Source organism: Castanea sativa, chromosome 6, assembly GCF_040712315.1.
Source record: "Castanea sativa cultivar Marrone di Chiusa Pesio chromosome 6, ASM4071231v1".
NCBI classification, from domain to species: domain Eukaryota; kingdom Viridiplantae; phylum Streptophyta; class Magnoliopsida; order Fagales; family Fagaceae; genus Castanea; species Castanea sativa.
Window position 1 is genome coordinate 62,238,099 of NC_134018.1, and position 19,398 is coordinate 62,257,496.

Sequence of the window (19,398 nt, forward strand, 5' to 3'; positions counted from 1 at the left end):
CCCCTTAAATAGCAGTAGAGATAAAAACCAAATTAACCACTACCGTCCATCACCCACACATCCTACCACCACCGGCCATCACCCTCACAACCCTCCACCACTACCATAAGAACCCACTACTTGAGACATCAAAACCACCACAAAATCCATCCCAAAACCAAAACACAAACACCATCAGACAAATAAGGGAAAAAAAAAACGAAAAAGAGAAATAAATAGAAGAGAGAGAGGACGGCGGCCACTGGTGGTGGCTTCACCGGTGTGCACAGGAGAGGAACACCACCACAAAAGCCATAAATCCTAGCCCCACACCATTTGAAACGCTGATCTCAAACCCAAATAATCCCAGCCCCACTAGTCTACCTCATCGGTGAGGCCGATCTCCATGGCAACGGCTGATCTCAATGGCAATGGCCGATCTCAATGGCAAGGAGGAGAAAAAAGAAGAAAGAGAGTGTAACATGAGAGAGAGAGAGAGGTGTAGAGAGAGAGAAAAAAGAGAAAAAAAAAGAAAAAGAAAAAAGGAATGGAGAGGTGAAGCTTTTGGAGAAGAAAGAAGAAGAAAAAAAGGAAGAAAGTGACAGAGAATAAGGGAGTGGCGGAGAAAAGAAAGAAGGAAAAGAAAAAGAGAAAAAAGAAAGTGATAAAGGAAAGAGAGAAGAAAGATAGTCAAAAAGGAAGAGAGAGAAAATGAATAAAAAATTAATTTTTTGTAGCATTTTCATCCGTACCGTTCTATAGATGGAATGGTATTGTTCATGGCAAAAATTATAACATTTAAAATATCTTAGGAGAAGAGTTTTTTGGTGTTTAGTGTGCCATGGTAGTGATCTAAGGAACCCATTACCATAGGATGCTTATTTTCACGATTCAACAAATTTAGCAAGTTTTGGAGAATTTATTGTGCGATTGACATTGGCTTAAAAAACTTTTTATTTTATTTTACTATTTAGATTATTTTTGTTATTATTTATGGGTTTCATTTTACTTTTTGATATTATTCATGAGTCTCGTACTATTTCAGCTAAAAGTTTATTTACAATACTTTCAAGAAAAAGTTTTCAGTTTCAGTTATATAAGTTGTTCCAAAACAGACATTTAGGGTCTGTTTGAGATCCGCTTATTTTGTTGAAAATGAAAACTTTTTGTTGAAAGTACTGTAGATAAATGTAAAAGTTAACTAAAATAGTACAGTGAGACCCATAAACAGTACCACAAAGTGCAATGAGGCTCATGAATAGTAATAAAAATAAGTTGAATAGTAAAATAAGTTGACAAAAATAATTTTTGCCAAACACACACTTATTAATATGAGCTATGCAGTGCTAAGTCAATAAAATTACTCGAAACAGTAAATTTGGGGGAACGTAGAGAGTAGTGTTATTGTAGGCTATGTACAGTTTGGAGCAGTGTTATTTTTATTATATCATGTTTATTCGATAAACTAAATATGTGTGCTAAGTTTATGTGGCACTAAACAAAAAAAATGGATAGGTGGTCTGCTATTGCAAAAGAAATAGAACTTCAATGGGTAAAATAAAAATTCTGAAATTTTATAATGTAAATTTCAAACACCCTCAAGTTTTAGGGGTGTAATTTGCAATTTAACAGAAAATATAATAAAACTTCATCTCTTTTTGTTAAATCCATTTTAATTCAAGTAGCTCGAAACCGTTGGGTGATATTGTTGTTAAGTTATAATTACACATTAGATAAACTATGTTCCATTGTACACTTTAAATTTTATTTTATTCATATCATTTCATAATTTAATATTTTAGATAATGTTGATTTTATTTGTAAATATTTTTTAAATTTGAATGATTACTAGAAAATATCAATTTGGATATGAATATATAAATATATATATATATATATTTATTAATTAATTGAATCTTAAATCAGAACTCTTGATAAATTTGTTATTAGCGATATAAAAACATATAAAAAAATTGTAGATGAAAATCTCATAAATAAATAAAATCATAAAAGAGTTAAAAGATAACGAAAATATATATTATATAATTAATCAACGAAAAAAATAATTGTAATGATATTCAAATGTAATATAATGATTATTGGTTATATAAAAAGAAATTTCTAGATTATTTTCCATATACATATGTTGCTAAAAAATATTTACTAGCAATACTTGTTATGATTGTTTTTGCAAAAAGTCCATTTTTTTTTTCAAAATTAAAACTGAGAAAATCATCCAAGATATAAAAACATCATCTTCGACACTTTGACTTGTACCAACTCATGAGCTATCTCTCCTCTTCCTACCACAATACCATTCACTCATATTCTTCTTTACTATTATGCTTCTGTATGGATTATTATACCTCTCTTGCTTTGCATTGTGGTTATAAAAATGGTTGGTTGTAGCTTGAAGACGCAACAATGGGGAGCCACAAGTTTAACCATGAAGGGAATGTATGATCCGACCAGTACTAAGCAAAGTGAAGCTTTATATGTCTATTTCAACAACAAACCATATGGTAGCAGCTACAAAGCTCATCCTCAACATATTTCTCTTATATTGTTTTGTTTGTAGTGATATTGGGTTGTCTTTGAATATACAGGGCTGTTGTAGGTGATTGAGTTGTGAAACAAGTATGAGTGTTGATAAATGAATTTCCTTGTTATTGAATGGGTTGCTTAACCGCGCGCTATTCAAGCTATCCTAAAATGATTAAGAATGTGTTTGGATTTAGCTTCCACATCCAACGTCCACGTCTGGCCTTCCTTCTTCTTCTTCTTCTTTTTTTTTTTTTTTTTTTTTTTTTTTTTTTTTTTTTTTTTTTTTTTTCCAGCGTGTCTGTCACTGTTCATTGGTCATGAACAGTGTATGCCAATGAACAGTAATTTTGGCACATTTAAAAATTATTTTGCTATAGTGTTTTCAGTTTTCAGTTTTCAGCAATAAGTTCTATCTAAACAGACTCTTAGTCCATAGCTAAGCAACCCACAATGAGTCACTAAATGTTGTACACAAAGCCTTGAAGTCGCATGAGTAATATGCTATGGGCCAAAGCACACCTAAGCTAAGACTATCAAACACCCTCTTTGTTAGTTAATTTTCTTATACTATTTCATCCACTTCATTTGTTATTATTCCATAAAACATATAATGTTCTTGTGCTAAATACAACAGATGCCATAACAAACTTCTTGGATTCTTGATCAGTTGATCACATCCTCTCTCTCTCCCTTATATCTTCAATCTTCCAAACATATCACCAACATTTTCCTGTAAGTTTTATGTTATTTTCAATATATAATTTAGCCATGATTGTTGTTTACTAATACAAAAAAACATTTTTCACTAGGGAACAAAAATGATAGCATTCTCAGAGCTTCTAACAACAAAGGAATTCCAAACTTGAATCCTTTTAAGGAACCCAGGTTTGAAAGCCAAGCCAAACGAAGCTTGGCATATAACGAGGCGATGAAAAGGATCTCAACACACTAAGAAGTGAGAAGGATTTTTTTTTTTAAAAAATTATGAATTATATATAAAAATGTCCCACTTAAAGTTATTGCCTTATCCTCAATTTGTATTGAGCTAGCCCTAAACGATGTGGTGATATGGTAGATGAAAACATGTCAATATATTGGTTAGTGAGGTCTCCCCTTATATAAGCGTGGATTAATTGTTGCCACAAGAGGGGTGGCCTGGTGGTTTGGGTGAGGTCTTTGGTCACTCTAAATTATAGTAGTAATGGTTCAATCCAATATTCTCTAACGGGAAAGTGTCTCTATGGTCACGCCTAGGGGGATGAGTCATAATAGTCGTTTCTGCACCCCTTTTCATTCAACAAAAAGAAGTGTGGTTTAATTGTCAACTTGACATTTTATAACTACATCATTAATGGAATTGGTCATAAAGACGACATTAAAAACAAATATAAATGTTATGGATTTAAATTAATAATTTTAAACATTACGAGCAAAATTACTTCAATATTAAAAGATTTAGTTTGTACTTTAATACTTGTACTTTAATATTTTTTTTCCTCTTTGTTTTTTTTTTGAGAGATTTTTAATCTATGATGTCTGCTCCTAATGATAACTCTTTATCATCAGGCTAAAACACCAATCAGTTTTAGTGTAGATGGAGATTAAACTCCAAATCTCTTTGTTTTTCTCTTTGTTTAAATATTGTATCGGGAAAATATCAAAACACACTATAGATGTCATGGAATTATATGATATTAACTTGTTGAAAAAACAATATACAAAAGAGAGGTGGTATTATGTGCAATTGTTACATGCAACACACCTCTTATATGAAGTCGATCTCGCAAGGCACGTGCTGCATTTAATTGTTTATTTACTCCCAAAATAATATTTCCAAAAATAGGGCAACCCACATGGTCCTCATTTTAGTAATTAAAAAAAAAACGTACGTATCTTTTTATATTTGTTGATTCAATTCACAACTATTACTAAACCCTACAATAGTAACAATTCCATTGCCACTAAGCTTGGTTTCTCTATAGTAGTAATCACTTTTGATCAAGGATAACTCTCAAACCATTAACCACTCCCATCCTTCAAATACTAGATCTTTGAATGAATTCAACATGTGCAATCCCTTTTTTTATTTTAAAAAAAACCCATGTGAAATCCATTTCACTCTTATTGGGAAGACAAACAATTTTTTTTTTTTTTTAAATAAAAAATTGAGAGAGAATTTGTAATTGCCTTCTTTTGTGCTAGGAGATCAAGGAAAAAAAAAAAAAAAAACCCAATTTGTATCTTTTCTATTATAGGCGACTAGACACTTCCAATAATATTCAAAGTCTTCAAGACCCTTCAAGCCACAAACAACAACAATTAGTGGTACTATGTAGTACTTATACTTGCATTATTAACTTCGGGAAAACTAGGGTTTTTCAGTTCCGTACTTTTCCCTCCAATCCTCTCTCTCTCTCTCTTTAGAGATCGGCTATTCTCAGCTAATGCAATAGCTTCTCTCTCTCTCTCTCTTCCTCAGGTTCTCACTGTTGTTCCTTACTCTTTTTTTTGTTTCTTTTCTTCCAGTTATTCTCTGTTTGGTTTATAAGAAAAAAGCCAAGGAAGATAAAAAAAAGGTGAAATTTTCATTTCCTTGCATTGTGTTTTCCCGCGAATTCTCGGGAATCAAACAAGGGGAAGCTGCCCTTTGGTTTCTTAGATTGAGAAATGATAGAAAGATTAGATTTTGAATCTTACGGAGTTGTGTTGTTTTGGATTTTTTCCTGTAAAAAGCCGACTTGGGCTATTGTATCAGGGTTAATATGTTTAAAAGTGTTTATTTTTCCAAGGTCCCAAATAATAAAAATCCAAGCTTGATTTTTTTTTTTTTGGGTATGTGTATCTATATTTGTAGCTGATTCTTGGAGCATTAGTGCACAATTTATGTCTAGTTTGAATTAGTTTTGATTAGTGTTTTGTTAGTGTATGAGAATTGTGTCATGCAGATTAAATTTGGGCACCAATTTTGGGTTTCTTTTAATAGATGAAAATTTGACCGTTTTATGTGCATTTATGTGATTTTTTGGATTTTTGTAAATTATGGATTTCAGCCTTCATTAAGTTTCACTCGTAGTACATGTAAAATGCAAGTGTATTGCAACTATTTAATCAGAACTTCTTCTGAGGAAAGCCCTTTAGTGTAAGGGCTTTGGTGTGTGTTTGGCACATTTATCATGTTGTTTCTGGTCTAATGCAGTTATTTATCATAGGTTTTGGTATACTTTTTTTCATAGTTAGCATTCCTGGCAGCTTGATTTCGTTTGTTCATTGCAGTTTTGTTTTTGAGCTAAATTGTGTTTATTAGATTCAACATTAAATAGAGGCCTTTTGTGTGTGTGTGCGCGCGTGCGCCAATAAAAAAATGGAAAGAAAGGTGTGGGTTATTAAGTTCTTCACGTTGGTTGTTATACGATTGCACAGTGAATTTTTGCAACACCAAATGCTTGGGGTAAACTTGTTTCCTGAATATAAGTTACTTTCTAGCTTGTGCCCAGGATGCTAGCTTTCTTAGGAGTCAACTTTATGATGCTAACTTTCCTTAGCCAGTAATTTCTTATTCTTTGAAAATGTTTTTGTGTATGTACTTAAAAGAGGAAGTCTGGTTGCTCACATATATGGTATGTACTACTTTTATTAGTCCTAGTTCATACGGGTAAGTTAATTAGGGAAGGTAATTGCAGCTACCATGCTGGGCTTTAATAATGTTAAATTGGTAATTGATAATTTGATGGGCGTTCTATATCTTTTCTAAAATGCTATTTGTCACTCCAGTATTCCCTGGTACATAGAGAAAAGCAAAATACTTAGCTAATTTACTGTTTCTTATTTTTCTAATGGAGCAGGTAAAAGTAAAATATTGTAAAAAGAGGGTAATAGGATGTTCAAGGAATCTTTTTATATACTAACATTCAATCTGACTTCTTGTAGAAACTAAAGGTTATGCCCAGTATGGAAATTGAAAATTCTAGCATTTCACACGCCGAAGAAATCAAAGTCCTAGCAAATGAAGCATTCCAAGGTAATGTTTCATCAATCTGTTTCTTAGGTATATTCTTTATACGCATGTGTTGAGTGTTATCCTCCCCCCCCCCCCCCCCCCCCCCAAAAAAAAAGAAAAAGAAAAGTGGGTGTGCTTCTGTTAAAGCATTGCACCATCCTCTTGATTTCTTCGTTTTAATAAAATATAATATCAAGGAAATCTAAAATTTTCAAATTGGATTCAAATATGAAGAGCAGTCACTTTAGCATCACCTAAATATGGTTTACTGAATTTCCGGCAAGTAAACTGTATACAATAACTCTTGGGAAAGGTATTTTAGGTTACCTATTTTCTTTCCCTGGTGAACACTCTTTTTTGCATAATTTTTCTTTAATCAGTGTTGTGTTTGTCAAGGACAGTTTGCTGCCTTTATCATGCTGTTTTCTGGTGGCATCTGTGTTTGGTTTCTAGGAAACAAGTGATGTGGATGATTTTCTCCACACCTTGGGTTCAAATCTACCTCCCATTGTGAATGGAGATTGTATGCGATGGAAGTTGACAAAGAATGGAGATTTTTTTGTCTGATTGTTTTACAATAAATTAAGAAGCCCATTGCCCATTATTTTTCCTTGGAAAGGTGTATAGAAGGTTAAGGCTCCTCGACGTGTCTCCTTATTTGTGTGGACTATGGTTTTTGTTGACTGGTGCATTATGTGCCGTTGTAATGGGGAGACGGTGGATCATTTGTTATTTCATTGTGGTAAGGCTATTAGGTTGTGGAGTTTGGTGTTTAGATCTTTTGGGATTTCATGGGTCTTTGCGAAGAACGGTTGCAGATACTCTCATTGATTGGTGGAATTGGCTTGGAAAACATTCGTCTAGCATTTGGAATTTAGCTCCTTTGTGTTTAATGTGGTGTTTTTGGAGGGAACGCAATTGGAGGATGTTTGAGGACTTGGAAAGCTCGGATGACCAATTATTGGCTTCTTTCAGTGGCTCCCTTTTTGACTGGTCTAGGGCTTGGGAAATCACCTCTAGTGACTCTTTCCCTATGTTTCTTAGTTCTCTCCTTTGTATTTAGTATCTTTCCCTTTCTTTTTTCTCTTTTCTTAATCTTCTCTATTTGTATTTTTTCTCTGCCTTTTGTTTTTCTACATAAGGCAGTGTTCTTGAATATGTATTCTTATTACATATCAAAAAAAAAAAAAATCATGCTGTTTTATCATATCACTTCACTTTTCAGCCCGCAAATATGCACAAGCTATTGATTTGTATACGCAAGCAATTGAATTGAACAGTCAGAATGCTGTATACTGGGCCAACCGTGCATTTGCACACATTAAACGGGAGGAATATGGTAGTGCCATACAGGATGCTTCAAAGGCTGTCGAAGTTGATCCTAAATATTCAAAGGCATGTTTGTGATCCTAAATCATATGTAATAACTGTGCAATTTAAAATTTATGATTTTTTTTAATGGTTATCTGCTTTTAACAGGGCTATTACAGGCGAGGAACAGCTTATCTTGCCATGGGGAAATTCAAAGAAGCACTTAAGGATTTTCAGCAGGTATTTTGTTTGCAGTGGTTGGCTTCAATGCGTTTCCTCTCCTCCTTTTTTTTTTTTTTCTTTGTTGACAAGTATGGAGATAATCATTTCAATATTTCCCCTTATAAATATTTGAAAGGTTTTTTTTTAAATTAAATTTGATACATTTGTGCTCAATTTTTTGAAATTAGTTAAGTTTCTTTCTATCTTGAATATTGTACAAGAAGTTGAGCACCTTTGTCCAACAACCAGTTTTTTTCCTGGAATGATATCTATAAGTCTTAACATTTTTTTGATAAGTAATCTACAATTTCACTGATGTAGAAAACAGCAGGCTTCACCCAATATACAGGATGTGTTTTTTTAATAAGTTAGTATACAGGATGTGTGCTAGAGAGAAACCAAAAAATTAGTTGAACCTTGAAATATTCTTTTCTGTATAACTCCTTATTTCATAGTTGAACTGTTGAAATGTTTTCATTTGGTACTTTTCAACATCAACATCGGGAAATTTTGCTAAACAATACTCAGACAAAGCTTCAATGCATTTATTGTTTCTTATAATTATTTTTTATAAGTTATAGAATTTCATTAAAAGGCACAAAATAAAGTGTTAGGAGTGCCTTTTGCAAAGAAGACACTATAGTGGGATGTAGTATATGTTTATGTGTTGTGCAAATATTTAATAACTTTTCATCAATTCTGAAGCTTGTTTGCATCAATATTTTGACACTCCTTTCTTTACCAAGTAGAAAAATTTTTGGTAAAGGAGAAAGCATATCCAAAAATGGAGGTTTCTTTTCAGAAATGCATGTTTCTCCAAGTTGCTGTTCTGCATTCAGCCCAACAGCACATCCCACTTAAATTCTTGAGGCGGCTAAGGCCCTCCTTAATCCTTATATTGTTTTTGTTAGGACCTAGAGGGAGAAATTAGTGGTAGTGTGATTTCTGAGGATATTTGGCAAGGTTGAGTTGTTTTAACCTAACTTAAAGAAACATGGCAAGGTTGAGTTATTTTTTTATCACTGATTACTATTCCAAGTATGTGGAAATAGATTGGAGAAGCTGTAGTGGGATTTTCTATGCGGAGGAATAACAGATGAATTTAAATTTTATGTGGTCCTTGCATCTTACTGTGTCTGGGGTACATTGGGTGATGCTTGGGACGGTTGTAGATTTTCTTTTGGGTGGAGATTCTTATTGGGTGAACATCATAACATCATAGTTCTTTTGTTTGGAATTGGAAGATGGTTCCGTTATGCTCAATGTGGGCAATATGGAGGAGAGGAACAACAAAACTTTAAATGGACACGCAGTTAAGAAGGTGACATCATTGATTGTTAGATTTTTTTTGAGTGTTCTTGCACTCTTCATAATTCATGTAATTCTTTGGGGGGAAAAGCTGTACATAAGCAAAAAAGCTTATCATTTAATTTTTTTTATTGCATAAATAATTAAGCAATGCAGTATTCTCACTCATCTCCCCTCTTCCCTTCCCTGCAAAAAAAAAAAAGAAAAAAAGAAAAAAGAAAAATAAAAAAGAGAGAAATTATCGACACATTTAAAAGTAAATTTCCAATCTAGGAACTTCATTGTGGAGGAGCTTTGGTAGAACAAACTGCTTTGAGAGGTAGGAGGTCTGCACTTTAGTCAACACAAACACACTAATAAATGTAGCATTGCTGAACATTGCAGGATGAAATGCCAGACACCTTTTTTTTTTGGGTCATCTACCCCTTTGACGTCCAAAACATACATCCTTGACTTAAAAAGTTCTATATCAAAGGAGAGCATTAAGTGAGTTTTAATTGAATACTTACCCTTCATTTTGTGAAATCTTATTGCAGCTTAGTGGTGTTTTGTGGCCTGTAATAAATATACATTATAATAAATATACATGTAGATCTTAGGTAAGGTTGTGTATATTATTTATGTATTTATTTTATTAGGAACCATGCCAAGAGCCTTGTCGTTCAGCTAGTTGGCACCTCTTGGTGTTTCTAATTTAGACATTATAATTTTTTTTAAGGAACCATCTTTATGTGTTAGTGTATCATAAAAAATATAAAGAATGAGAAAATTTTTCTGTATTTGCACATATGGTTGTTATTATATCATGTGTTTCCTGTTATGTAGATTTTTGTTTTTTTTCAAAGATCAGTAAGTTGGCACCCGCAGGGGTGGGGGGGGGGGGGTGTGAGAAGACGTTCAAACTAGTGACCTCTGTTCTTGAAGTGTGGTCCCTAGCTGATTGCGCTACCCTTTGGGGTGCAGTCCGTTTTTATTTTGTCATCTGATTTGTTTTCTTTTAATTCATTAAATCAATGGGCACATGCATTTCTGAAGTTACACAAAAATTAGTGTATAACTCATTTTTCTTTCTCATTTCCATTTTTATTTATTCATAATGCAGTTCTATCGTCTTTTTATAAGGGAAAATAAATGCAAGCCATCCAAGAACATACTTTCTTTAACTAATATTATTTGATGTACAAATATATATCTCACATCTTTCATTCATTCATTAAAATTAGGTCAAGAAATTATCTCCAAATGATCCTGATGCTGCCAGGAAATTGAAGGAATGTGAGAAAGCAGTGATGAAACTTAAATTTGAGGAAGCAATTTCTGTACCTGAGTCTGAAAGGCGTTCAATAGCCGATTCTATAGATTATCGTTCCATAGGTATTTTTTTAATAGTAATTTCAGTTTATCTACTACTGCATATAGATCATGGTCAATGGATTCAAATTGTTTCCTAGTTCAGAACAATCACTGCTATATTGCTTTGAATCTTGATATGTATTTATGCCTATTGTTGCCGGATGAATGTGTAAATTTAAATACATTCTGTTTGAGGAGTAAATGAAATAGGATCATAGGAGCCTCATCTGTGTCTTATTCTCTTTGGTTGGAATATGAAAACTGTAGGCTTGGCTCGTTGCCTATTTAGGTGTCAGCTCCTAAAGAATGTATGCTGGCATTGGGTTTCAACACATCCCTTTTGTTCCCCATCTTTCCCGTTTTATTGTATTTCAAAATTTATTCAGAAATTTTAAATCTAGTTTGATTCCTTGCATCAAATTTTATTTTGTAGCTAAGTCCACTGTTGCAAAATTACAGCTTTTATGTTGCAACCTATTTTAAAGCTATGTTATTGTGAATAATGTCTAAAACTTGTATTTGTTATACGCAAATGCTGATGCATTTCCAGAATATAGTTTGGTTTGAGTACTTTAATAACAGTGACCGATGAAGTAATTTTTGAATTATTTAGTGATTCTGCCATAGGTAAAATTTACAAAATTACAGCTTTTATGTTGCAACCTATTTCAAAGCATATGTTATTGTGAATATTTTCTAAAACTTGCATTTATTATACACAAATACTGAGGCATTTCCAGTATTGTCTAGAACTTGCATTTGTTTTGAGTTTAATGACTGATAAAATAGTTTTTGAATTATTTAGCCGTTCTGTCAAAGGTAAAATTTTATTATGTTGATGTAAAAAATGAACATATGGAAGTATTTGATGGTTTTGCAAAATTTAGGAAAGGGTGACATTCGACACATGAGTATTTATTGGAGCAGTCAGAAGGCATTAGAATTGGTAAAAGTTCACTTAGTGAAGCTAAAAATATGGCATAGTGCTGTATTTTAAAAAGTAAACAAATATGGTGCAAGTTTTGGGTTACACGTGTATAATCTAGAAGTTCGGTTGCTATAGCAATTATGAACCTTAAAGATGGAGATTGTATAGAAAATAATTCCTATAAAAGGGTATTTCTGGCAGCAAATATCTGCAATATACTGCAGGGGTTTTGCACTTTCAATAGCTTTAACTTAGGCTAAATATGAGGATTTAGACTCCCACCTATTTTCACTTTAGGGGCGATAGTGGCCTTATTGCTAGGCTTGCTTAATTAATATTAATCTATTCATTTTTATAATTTATAGGTTAAAATCTAAGGTCAATTAGTATTAATTATTACTATTTTATATATTATCATAGGAACAGGCCCCAATTCATCATCAGTGCCCACCGAAGTGGCTATAGCAGCAGTGGCAGTAGCAGTTGTGGCAGCAGTGATGATGATAGTGGGAACAGCAGCAGCCATAGAGGTAGCAATAATTTTAGTGGTGGTGCTGGTGGTCCTAGGGGCACGTTGGTGGGGTGGCCGCGGTGGTGGTGTCTTTCATAAGGGTCAAGTACATGACCTAGGTCTGAGCTCACGGTCAATAAAATATTAAAGAATGACTATCAGTCATTCTCATGATTTGAATTCAGAAAAAATTTACTTCTAGCACCTAGATTTTTTTTTTTTAAAATTTTTTGCAATTGATAGATTCACCCAATTTTTATAGGGTATTTCCTTGAGAATATTTTATCAAGTGTCATGCAGTTTCATAATTGAAAGGGTGCAAAAGGGGACTTACAAAAAAAAAAAATTGGTGGAAAAAGGGGAAAAATATTGCTTTATTACATTTAATGCCTCCCTTATATGTGCATGACTTCAGGCACCAAATGGGATTTTGCCTTTTCTACTGGCATGCTACTTCCCCTAGAGTAAGAGGATTAGTGGAGCATTAGGGTGTGTTTAGATATCGTTTATTTTGCTAAAAACTGAAAACTGAAAACAATAAAAAATAAAAAAAACTACTGTTCATTTGCCTATTTGCACTGTTCATGTCACATGAACAGTGCAATAGGTGCTGGTTAAAAAAAAAAAAAGCAAACGCAGCTCAAATAATCTAAATCCAAACGCTCACTTAGTTTCATTGTGTATTTTGCAATAGGCTATTTACAGGGTATTGTAATTTATGTTGTGTCTAATGAGACATGGTTAGCAACCCCAAAGGGTAGCTCAATTGGCTTGTGAGCACCTCTCATGAAATGGACATCATTAGTTTGAATCTCCCCTTCCCACTACCATTGGGGCCAGAACTTACCAAAAAAAGTCATGGTTGACAGTAATTTTATTAGAACTAGACTTAAATGGTTTTACTTAAAAGGATTTGTGTAGCTGATCCAAGCAGTTGGGATTGAAATTAGGCTTTTTTTTGTTAGAGTTGACAGTAGTTCTTAAAATTGTGATTGATAGTGAATTACTTTGGATTGTTCCTGATTGATAATAAAGACTGATTTTTGAAGAGTTTATTATCTTGATCGTAGTTGTGTTTATCTCTCAGGCCTAATGAAATTTCCTTTTGATTTCTAATCTAGATGTGGAGCCACAGTATTCTGGTGCAAGAATAGATGGAGATGTAGTTACCTTGGATTTTGTGAAGAAAATGATGGATGATTTCAAGAATCAAAAGTGCATACATAAACGGTATGTCTATCAAGTGTGATTGTCAGTGTTGTAAATGTGGTTAAAAAATTATTACTCTGATCTCCTGATTTTGAAATCTTGGTGTTGACAATGTAGATACGCATTCCAGATTGTCTTGCAAATGAGAGATATGTTGCGAGCCTTGCCTTCTCTCGTTGATATAAATGTTCCTCATGGTAATCATTTCACTGTTTGTGGCGATGTTCATGGTCAGGTAATTAAATACCTTCGTATCTTTAAAATACTTGAATGGGTTCTTGGTGTTGAGTTAACTTCTAATTTAATTGTGCTTGGTTTTGAGTTAATTTTGAATATGCTATTCTTTAGAAGAAAGGCGAAATGGTATTTGGTATATTTTAGATGATAGAGAATAAGAGTGCACTGCTAGGTAATACAACAGCTGTGTATATATGGGTAGGTTCAGACGGTCATGAAACCATATGATGGGTACTGGTTGCTATTTATGCTTCAGAGAAAAATTAACTAGCAAAGGCAAACAGGACCTCCTGAACCATCACTACATTGTTAACAATTTGATGCTCAATCTTTTTAAAGCTGAAGTAGTTGTCTTTGCTGTCATATCATATTCAACTTTTTTGGTTCTGGAGGTTTTATTGAATCAAACCTGGTTGTGGTACCTATTGACTGATTTAATTAAGAATTATGCCTGATAAATCTAGTCCTTCGGGAACCAACGAGCTATAGCTCAACTGGTACATCCTTTTTTTTTTAATAGGAAAGAGAGAATTTCAAACCTATGGTGTCCTCTGCTCCATGATGACTGCCCTCTATTTCTTGGACATCTCTATATTCCCAGTTACATTTCTTCTCTCTTTGTAAAGATTTCCAAATATAAAATTGATGTTTAATATCTCTCTACTTCATTTAGACCCTAGTGGTGCTATTTATTGCATGAGATATAGGCTTTTCCCCCCCTATGTAGTTGTTACATCATATTGACATGTCTGATTTTGGTATTGCCATTTTGTAAAAATCTGTCATGTCGTTTTTTTGGGTTGGGGAGAGGGGGGGGGGGTTGGTTTTGTGGCACTAATTTATTAATTTATATCTTATAATGCCTGCAGTTCTATGATCTCTTAAATATTTTTGAGCTTAATGGGCTTCCCTCAGATGAGAATCCGTATCTATTCAATGGTGACTTTGTGGATAGGGGATCGTTTTCTCTGGAGGTTATACTCACATTGTTTGCATTTAAGTGCATGTCGCCAGCAGGTAAACTTTATTTGTTCTTGATATATTTTTGCACTTCTGGTGTGGTCATTTTACTTATATAAGCAATTTTTGTAGAATCATATCTATCTTGGCCACTGCTGTTTAAGTCACGCAGGAAATCTACTTTATACATGTTTGTGTCATAATTTTTAATTTTTTCCTTTAAAGATATTTTTTCTTGCTCTTGCTATTCTAATTATGTTCCGTTTGTTTCAGTGGAATTCTTTTTTCTTTTTTTTGGGTGCATTTTCTGGTGTTTGGTACAATGGAAAATAAGTTGCGACACAAAACATTATTGGATACATGAAACTTTGGGCAGAGTGATTGAGCATATATTAGGATACAAAGCTAAAATTTCAGAAAACCAATTTATATATATATATATATATATATTTTATGCTAGAGTGATTTTCCATGTAAGCTATTTCTATACTTAGACATCTAATGGAAATATATAGAGAAACTGTAAAAATCCACATGTATTTTATTGACAGAGAAAGTGTATGGGTGGGGTTCTTAAGAGGTTATGTGGTAGGTCTTAGAAAAGAATTGAATTCCTCAAAGGTGTGTTAAGGATACATACGACTGTAAGTAGTGTGAGAGCCAGTGGAGGCATCACAAGTGGGTTTCCTGTGTTTTCATCAAGGATCAACATTAAGTTTATATCTCTTTGCCCTGGTTGTGGATGAGTTCTGTTATTATTTTTTTTCTGTGGAACCTATAAAAAAGTGGATGAAATGAGACGTTAAGTTTTGGTCAAGTTAGACATTTTGAGAGAGATGCTGTGAATCTTTAAGGCTTTTGGTTAATTAGGACTAAATTTTAGAACATGGAATGTAAGTTTAGTAAAAATACGAACGAAAATGATGGGTTGTAAGATTTGATAGTCAAGAGATACCAAAGAGTAAGTTCGATATCTTGGATCAATAAATCATAAGGATAAAGACAATGAAAAGGATGTGAATCATAAGATAAATGCGGTGTGGATGAAGTGGAGAAGTTGTTAGGAGTATTATGTGATTGTAGTATACCTATTAAGTTAAGGAGAAAAGATCTATGGTGCTAAATGTTAGGCTATTAACAAGCCACATGTTAATAAAATAGGTGTAGCTAAAATGAGAATGTTACAATAGATAAATAAAAACACAAGGAAACATAGAATTCAAAATGAAGAAATTCATTTAGAGATAAAGGTGGCCCCTATTGATGAAAAGATGATGGAGAGTCACTTGATATGGTTTGATCATCTGCAAATGAGAGTGATTAATGCAGCAATGGGGAAAGTGTGAATTTATTTCAAGTTGAGGAACAGAAAAGGTATAGGAAGAATTAAAATAAAGTCAGTAGAAATAGTAAAAAATGGCATACCAATTCAAGAGGTGATAGAGAGTATGATTTTGAATAGGGTAGAATGATGAAAAAAAGAATATATATATTTCACCGACCCTAATTAGTTAGCAAATCAACAGAAAATGTTTTGTGATCAATAGAAAACAAGACCAATAGAGCAGAAAACGTTTTCTGGAACATTGATTGCTTAACAGTTCACTAACCACCACAAAAAACTTACCTAATAATTTCTCTCTCGTTGTTTCCTTTCTCTTCACAAACCAACTGGTGATTTTTGTCCAATTCCAAATGATTTATTTTATTCAAACCAGTTGCTTTCTCTTATTTATTTATTTTGCATAGATTATGAATTTGGGGTATATTTCCCCAAGCCCCCAAATGACGCAAAAACTAAGGAGTATTTTCCTATTTGGGATCTATTTTTGTGAATAAGCTTTTGTTCATATAGTTATTTTGAATTATAAGAAATTTTAATGGTTTTCACTGCAACCTAAACAACAGAAATGCATTTCTAGCTTATTTTCAAGGTCGTGACCAACAACAGGCAAACAGGTCAATTTTCAATTTTCTAGAAAATGTATTATAGAAAACAAAGTATTTAAAAAAAAAATTCTTCATTGAAACAAACAGCATAAATATTATATGGTTTTGGATCTGAACTAATACCAGCTCCTTCCACATCTCTTTCTAGAATGTACTTGATGCAGGAGGCTCAAAGTGAACATTATGATAATTTAGTTATATTTTATTTTGCAATACAATTGCATTTTTATTGGCCAATTCTAGTTTTATTTTAGATCCTAGTAGTTTATTAGATTATTAGTATGTTAATTTCTAGAAGCAAAGTTATTTTTAGTAGTTTCTCAAAAAAAGAAGTTATTTTTAGTAATAAGTCCTTATGGTTTCAATGACAATTAGAATTAGGGTTGGCACTGACTCCAAGCAAGCCTTGGTGCTAACTCCTAAGTTTTATCTTTATTTTTCATGTTTGTTAATTTTATTGTTGAATTGTTTTGTCTTGTCCTATGTCAGTACTGCTGCTTCATTTCTTCATTAAATATGGTGTTAGCAACCTTCAATTCATTTTGATAATCTCTTAACCTTTTCCTTTTATATTGTCAGCCATATATCTCGCAAGAGGAAATCACGAGAGCAAGAGCATGAACAAGATATATGGTTTTGAGGGTGAGGTCAAGTCCAAGTTGAGCGATACGTTTGTGGAACTGTTTGCAGAAGTGTTCTGTTGTTTGCCATTGGCACACGTGATAAATGAGAAGGTATTTGTAGTTCATGGAGGTCTCTTTAGTGTTGATGGGGTGAAACTTTCTGACATAAGAGCAATCGACCGGTTTTGTGAACCGCCTGAGGAAGGTAAATTGGGCTTCAGCCCCCCTGTCCTCCCTTGTTCTCTTCAAATGACTTCTTACATTGCTTTTAACAAGGTGAAGTTAGAGCTTTTGAGATATGTGATTGTAAGCCGCTTTACTAATTTGGATGGATGAGGCTTATAGTACTTATCTGGATTTCATCAGGTTTAATGTGCGAATTGTTATGGAGTGATCCACAACCTAACCCTGGAAGAGGTCCTAGCAAGCGAGGTGTTGGTCTTTCTTTTGGCGGAGACGTGACGAAAAGGTTTCTGCAGGAAAATAATTTAGGTAAGTTGGTCTCAAGTGATTTTTTTTTCCTTCCCTTCTAATGTTCTCAAGTCAGTGAATTCACACTTTACTTGATTGACAGATTTGGTTGTGAGATCTCATGAAGTAAAGGATGAGGGTTATGAAATTGAGCATGATGGTAAACTTATAACTGTATTTTCGGCTCCAAATTACTGTGATCAGGTATGTTATTCATGGCTGATCCTTTTTCACTTTAATTTGTAATGTAAGAGATTAGCATATTCTTTTGGAAATTGAAGAATCTGATACTTATGATTGCCTGTGTTATTTATTTTAAAATGCTGTGATTGGTTATAACATAATGAAGTAATGCTGATATGTCTTCAGAATATCTGGATGTAGTGCCAAAGTTGATGTATGACGTTGGTCTGTAATTTGTGTTTTGCAGATGGGTAACAAGGGTGCCTTTATTCGTTTTGAAGCACCTGATTTGAAGCCGAACATTGTTACATTCTCAGCAGTGGTCAGTAGTTACTGTTTCAAATGACTGCTGTTTACTTTTATATTTTTCATTTTCTTTTCTCTTTTGTTATAATATGCCCCTCGGTGTGTGTTTGTGTGTGGAGGCTTTTTTTTTTCAATGTTTTTTGATGGTAATCTGATAATAGTTTTTTCCCCCTCTCCGTTATTAATCAAAATTTGCAGCCACACCCTGATGTCAAGCCAATGGCATATGCAAACAACTTCCTGCGGATGTTTTCATGATTTTTGTAGCTGACTGGAATGGCCAATGGTATATTCTTTTCTTTTCAATATCTTTACTGCTGAAGTGCAAGAAGCTTTAGGTGATGTGGGCCAGAGAAGAGGCAAAGCATGTTGAAAAAAGTAGTTTTTATGTTGTGATGATTTTTTGGAGAACAAATTTTCCCCCCTTTTCTCCTTGTACTTCTCATCAATGGCAAGAATGTTGCAAGGTACATGGTTTCATGTTTTTCCCTAGTGTTGACCCTGAAAGCTCAGTCTAGATGAAAATTCACTTTGCTTGCTTGAATAACTCTTCTAAGTAAAATGTTTGGCCATGTTCTTTCTGTATCTCTAAGTGCAAAGTTCTTTCCAAATAAAGTTGCTTTCTCCTTACAATTATTTGATAATGAATGCGTGCATATCCTTGGTTGGTTTGACTGGTCCTCATATTTAAAGGACGGCCACAACGTTATTATTGTGAGAGTAGACGTCTGCATGGTCCAGAAAAATTGGTTATTGTTCTTGTTTGCTCTTGCTACATCTACATCTTGTTATTGGTTCTAAAATATAAAAAAGTTATTGTTCCCTATAGTGCTATTTAAATCATTATTTTGTGATGTATTCTGATTTGGTCATATTATGAGCTTGTAAAGAACATTCTCGTATTTGTCAAGAGCTTTATAGTTTAGTAGCCCTGTCGACTATATCAAATGATTAAAAAAAAAAAAAGAACATTGTAATTGTTGGTAGTACTCTGAGAGTGTGAAGGGCAGCCATGGTCCTATAGATATGTTAAGCAAAAAAGTCATCAAAGGGTTCCTGGATGTGTTAAGCAAATTAAAGTCTTTAAATATAGTTCTATTTGGGTTGTTTCAATAAAATTGTCTAAGGGTAAAGTTGGGCTCGGAAGTTGCTCATAATGAGTGTTGATACTCAAAAAATTACAAGAAGAAGTCCAGCTTGAGGAATCAAATCATGGGTCTTATGTGAATGCAAAGGAGCCATGGTTCTATAGAGACACTCTTGTAAAAATAGGTTGAAGAACCATGAAGAATGGGGTAAAAGCCCA

General features: G+C 33.5%; 1 protein-coding gene across 4 annotated transcripts; it reads left to right on the forward strand.

Annotated features, from left to right (window-relative positions):
• Nucleotides 1-4,828: 4,828 nt before the first annotated feature.
• Nucleotides 4,829-18,725, forward strand: LOC142639154 (serine/threonine-protein phosphatase 5). Of its 4 annotated transcripts, none has more exons than XM_075813275.1 (14): nt 4,857-5,002; nt 6,451-6,541; nt 7,746-7,915; nt 8,000-8,071; nt 10,585-10,735; nt 12,063-12,272; nt 13,275-13,383; nt 13,480-13,597; nt 14,469-14,616; nt 17,089-17,337; nt 17,499-17,624; nt 17,707-17,807; nt 18,034-18,108; nt 18,291-18,725. In XM_075813275.1, the coding sequence occupies exons 2-14, from the start codon at nt 6,463-6,465 to the stop codon at nt 18,348-18,350; spliced, it is 1,668 nt and encodes a 555-aa protein (XP_075669390.1). In that variant the 5' UTR covers nt 4,857-5,002; nt 6,451-6,462; the 3' UTR covers nt 18,351-18,725. The 4 variants fall into 4 exon arrangements, with proteins under 4 accessions (XP_075669389.1, XP_075669390.1, XP_075669387.1 ...); XM_075813272.1 differs by having other exon boundaries at nt 4,885-5,099; XM_075813274.1 differs by lacking the exon at nt 12,063-12,272 and having other exon boundaries at nt 4,829-5,002.
• Nucleotides 18,726-19,398: the final 673 nt, after the last annotated feature.